This window comes from Arachis duranensis, chromosome 8 (assembly GCF_000817695.3).
Source record: "Arachis duranensis cultivar V14167 chromosome 8, aradu.V14167.gnm2.J7QH, whole genome shotgun sequence".
In the NCBI taxonomy this organism is placed as follows: Eukaryota; Viridiplantae; Streptophyta; class Magnoliopsida; order Fabales; family Fabaceae; genus Arachis; species Arachis duranensis.
This window is the reverse complement of record NC_029779.3, coordinates 8,806,640-8,811,804: the sequence shown is the minus strand read 5'-3', so window position 1 is coordinate 8,811,804 and position 5,165 is coordinate 8,806,640. Positions and strand designations below refer to the sequence as shown.

Here is a 5,165-nt window from a genome sequence, read left to right as displayed (position 1 = left end):
CTATTTTATAATTAAATTAGTTTTTAAAATGGGTAATTATGTCATTTTTAAAGCATTAAAAATTGAAACATGGGTTTTTCCCCAAATCATTTCCAGAAGATGTATCCTAACCCTCTATAATAGCTTTCGACCTTTCGCTCCTCCCCCATTCCTTCATCCTCGTCGTGCCTCTCAAGCAACACCGCCTCGTTGATTGTAATCAAATTATAAACTAACTGAATAACTAAAAAAACTGATAGGGAGTTTCAAGAATGCAGAGAAAAGAGAAAATCAACCTGTCCAAGCACGACAAAGTAGACTCTGGCCAGGGATGACAACAGTGACGGACGAGGACACGACGACGAGAGACGCATCAGAGTAAGGAGATGCAACGATGCGACGATGTAGTGTTGGAGACGCATCGGAGCTGGAGAGATGAATCAGAGGAGTCGGTGATCGTGACTTCTGGACTCCGGAGTTCGACAGTTCGAGATTTCAGGAGAGGCTGACTGGTGAGGAAGAGTTGCTGAATGACATTGAGAGAGAACGAGGATGAAGAATTTAGGATTAGAGCCACCGTTAACGTAATTTAGAAAATTAAAAAATTAATTTTTAATTTTTTAATAAATTATATATTTATCCTTATTAAAAATTTAATTACAATATAATCTTACTATGATTAAGATAGTAACTCAAATTAAAAGTAAATATTCAATTAAGATGTGACACATTATAGAAAATAATTTACATGTTATTTTAGAAAGAGTTGGATAGAATTCACCAATTTATATATGGCAATGCCTATAAAGATAATTTACATTATTAATAAAGATCAAACACTTAGAAAATTAAGTTGAATGAGCAATGTTCTTTATAAAAAGCGATATATAATAAGAATATGAGAAAAATTGATGTCCGTTTTTTTTTCTAAAATATTTTTTATTATATATAAAATGTATAAAAAATATATTAACAACTTATATAAAAAAAAATTTAGTTAAATTATAAACAATTCATTATCTCAATTAATTCTACTTTTATTATTTTTAAATATATTTAATAAATAAAAGAATCAAAAGACACGTATAAAAGGTAAAGAAGGAAAGTGAAAAATTAGATGTAATGGAATGAAAGATGAAGAAATATGTTTCGTTCTATTTCATCACATTCTTTTATATTTCTTCAAACATAGCCTACAAGATTGCATAAGAAATAACAAGAAGCGTCTACTATTCTACTTAGTTTATACCCAGATAACTGATTTTTTTATTTTTAGGATAGTTATTATTTTTTATAGTTACGTTATTTAAGGTAGATTATTATTTTTGTTTTATATTATGGGCACCTCTCTACTAAAAATCCAACTAAACTTGACACTACGTGACTTCATCTTACATACTTGTTTATCAGCGCGTTCTTGCAACCTTCTAATCCTGGGTGCTAATCCACACACAAAATCCTGTGCATGTTTTCCCTCAGGTGTCAAACCCTGTAACTCTCCCAATCTCCACCGTCCGATCAAATACTCCAAAATGTCAGCATAATCAGCGGCTGTGTATACACCAAGACGCTGTGCCACAGCAGAGAAGTGATCAAAGAGGTGTGGGTCCCTGCCATCATGCATCAAATATGCTGGCATTGTGATTTTTTTGCGCATCATTTCTGAGATGGCTATCATTGTCCCTGTGGGGTCCACTTCTAGAAGCTTCTCCACAATCTTGGAGTACACATTCTCATGGCGCTTCTCGTCCGCAGCAATGGTGCCGCATATACGCGCAAGCACATGATCACCGCTCTTTGTTGCAAGCCGAGCTGTGTTGCCGTGTGAGATGAACGTGGCTCGTTCTTGAAATGATGTGTACACAAACCCCATATATGGGTTGTTTTCAGTTTTCACATCCTACATCACAGTAAATTAATTATAATTTCAAATTGGTTTTGATAAGAAACCAAACTTTTTAAGATGATGAATAGTGTGAGAAGAGAGGCAGAGAAAAGAAAGTGGTGTAAGAAGACTAGCTAGCTTGCTGAAGTTAGAATGAATGATCACAAGAATGAATGTCTACTATTTGTATAATTTATAGCTAACTATGATTAGTTCTAAACTATTTCCTAACTATAGTTCTAAGAGATTACTAACTATGATAGTATAATAACTAACCAGCTAACTAAAGTTAAAAGGCTAATGGCTATTATAAATAAACTCTCTATTAACTAACAAAAATTTTATATATTATCATTGATTTGCATAGATTAAAAAGAAAAGAGAAATGTTAACTAATTGGTTGATGATAAAAAAAGAAGTTAATTTCCGATTTTTTTTTTTAATTTGGGATATGATTAGTGAGTTTAAGAAACTAATTTTGATGTGAAAAAAAATTTATATTACCAGTTTCATCTTTATATTGATAACTAGTTTGTGGTATAAAAGAAATAAATAATTTCTTATATGTATATATAGCTTTTTCCCATTATTTTGGTTATATTATCACTATAACTATCTTAAATATAGATAATTTTTTATTCTACAATAGAATAATCAACCATGATCATTAGAAGTTATTCTCAAGAAATGATTAAGTTTCATTTACAACTTTAAATATTTCAGTGTTTAGGTATTTTTTTAATTTAATTTAATTCTAAACCTGCTAAAATTTTTGTTAATTTAAATATCGGTATCTTATAGATATTCTTATTATCGTCGGAAGAACTTCCATCCCAATAAAAAAATTGGAACCTTTATCAAAGACGTTTGGACCTAACCTTTAAATCCAAAAATACCATTCGATTTTAGATAATATCTCGAAACAAAATTAATTAGGCATTTTTTCTAAGTGAAAATACAAAGGATGCTAAACTCCTCAGATCAGAGCAAAAACATAGCGAATATATATGTGTGTGTATCAACTATCTTTTCCTAAGATCTACAAGTCTACAAAATAGCTGTTTTTTTTTTAACTCGTTTGTTTTTATTATATCTCCTAAAATTTATATTATTTCATGAAAGTGTACAAATAATTTTAGACTAAATATTTAAATTCGCCTTCAAAATATTTTGGATTAGATATTTTAGCCTCTAACAAATTTTTATTCATTAAAAGTTATTGAGAATTACTTTTGTTGAATAAATTAATTTTTTTGTCACTTTTAGTCAAATTTTAATATAAGACAATTAAATCTTAAAAAATACTATAAAATAAATTAATCCATTGTAAACGACAAAAAAATTAAACTATATTCGGTGAAAATAATTTTCAGAATTTATAAAAAATAAAAAATTATTAAAAACTAAAATATCCGATTTAAAATTATTTAAAATTCTATATATTTGAGTGTGTATTGATAATTTTATATTTAACACTACGTAAATGCAAGAAAATTTGCTTCTAACAAAAATATGCATGTATATATAGTCCCTTACCACGCCAGCTCCAATCAAATAATGGATAGTCTTCTCAATCATGAACATATCAACCCTCCCAGAAAGATAGAGATAAGTTTTGAGCAAGTCCCCATGCCTATTCTCCTCGGAGGTCCAAGCCCGAGACCACACAGCCCATGGATTCGGGGACGAGCCTAACTTGTCTCCAACACCATCAAGCTGGTTGAACCATGTCTGGTAGCTTGGCAGTGCTTCCTCCGTGATCATGTCACCCACCAACACCACCAAGTAATCATCTGGAAGCTCAGCTGTCCTATCTCTTAGAGCCTTCACCTGAATATTTTTAAGTACCAAAATGTAATTATGAACTACCACTAAAAGTATTTGGAGAAAAAGATAGGAACCGAGTACATGCATGATTCGAATTTACTTGAATAATACATACAATAATAATAAGAAAAATGTTAAATGAACAAACTATTTTTGTAATTAATTTTGGGAAAGTCTTGGGCCCATCAAAAGAAAATTAAATAATCCCACACTATTGAATTTAATCTCACACTATTAAAAATACTATTGATGGCCAATTGATGGTTACAAAACACAAAAATTGCTGATTCTCTAGCACTTCTCATTAATTTTAATAAATTTTTCTTTTTTTATGTATTTTTTAACTGTTTTATTGTGTTAATAAATTATTAAACTAATTTAATTGAATATTAATCAATAAAAAAATAAAAATATTATTCGTAGACTAAAATTAATTATTAAAATCAACTATCAATATATTTATATATAAATATAAATATGTATAATTTAATTTATTTTTAATATGTATTTATATTTTAACATATATTTTATACTAGTAACCGAGTTTGATAATAAATAATTTTAGTGTAGCATAATTCTTAAAATAAAAGAATGCATGTTAACCTGATAAATGAACTCATCTAAAGAAAGGGATGAGTCCGGTAACAAATCATGGGGCTGCCAGCTTTTCTCGACGGGCTTGACAAGAGGCAAGATGCACTGTGAAGCCCAACCCTCAAGTGACTTGAAAATTTCAATCTTCTCCGGTGGTAATGTTGTTGATGATGATGATGAGCGTGCATGTGCATGTAACATGGAGATATGGATGCCACTTGGGGACCATGCATGCGCAAGTGATGCCCTCTTGGGTGTGAACATCATCCTTGTTTGCAATTGCATTGCCATTTCTTCTTCTGGAATTGGGAGAAACCAACCCAAGAGAATCATATAAATATATCTCTCTGAAAAACTGGAAATATTTAAAAAAAAATGCCTTTAAATAAATAAATAAATAAATAAAGTGCTTGTGGTTTGTCGCTATCCATCCTTCCATGAAGTAATACTAGTAACAGTACCTCTGTTTCTTGCTTTTCCTTTTTAAGTATAGAAATTAATACCAACACTCCGATCTTTTGATTTGATTCTTAAATAGTCGTGAATTATCTAGGGGCATTCAAAGTCAAACCCGTCTAAATTAAATGTTTAATTCATCTAATTTAAATTAAAAATTAATTAAAATAGTACAAATTAAATTTAATTAGATTTTATTTTAGTAAACTGCATGGATTAGATTTAATTGAACTTTGATTTACTTCTTAAAGCAGATATAATCTAATTCAAATGGCACAATATTATAATATAATATTATGTTGTAATATATTAAGATCAATTAGCATTCATTAAAATTATCTAGCATGTTTAGATATGTATTATTTTGATTTTTTTTTAAATATTTTTTACATACAAATCATTCACACATACAAATCATTTAGAT

The 5,165-nt window shown here is 29.5% G+C and overlaps 1 protein-coding gene across 1 annotated transcript; it reads right to left on the bottom strand.

The window, feature by feature from the left end:
- Positions 1-1,248: 1,248 nt before the first annotated feature.
- On the bottom strand, positions 1,249-4,618 carry LOC107460575 (stearoyl-[acyl-carrier-protein] 9-desaturase 6, chloroplastic-like). Its single transcript, XM_016078943.3, has 3 exons — positions 4,295-4,618; positions 3,401-3,694; positions 1,249-1,879 (listed from the first exon to the last, which is right to left on the bottom strand). The coding sequence occupies exons 1-3, from the start codon at positions 4,616-4,618 to the stop codon at positions 1,310-1,312; spliced, it is 1,188 nt and encodes a 395-aa protein (XP_015934429.1). The 3' UTR covers positions 1,249-1,309.
- Between the last annotated feature and the right edge of the window lie 547 nt (positions 4,619-5,165).

Excerpts from the sequence above, each read along its gene's own strand:
- LOC107460575 (XM_016078943.3), bottom strand. The coding sequence starts at position 4,618 with ATGATTCTCTTGGGTTGGTTTCTCCCAATTCCAGAAGAAGAAATGGCA. Across the intron at positions 3,695-4,294 it reads TAGATGAGTTCATTTATCAG|GTGAAGGCTCTAAGAGATAG; the intron begins GTTAACATGCAT and ends AAAAATATTCAG. Across the intron at positions 1,880-3,400 it reads ATTTGATTGGAGCTGGCGTG|GATGTGAAAACTGAAAACAA; the intron begins GTAAGGGACTAT and ends ACTGTGATGTAG.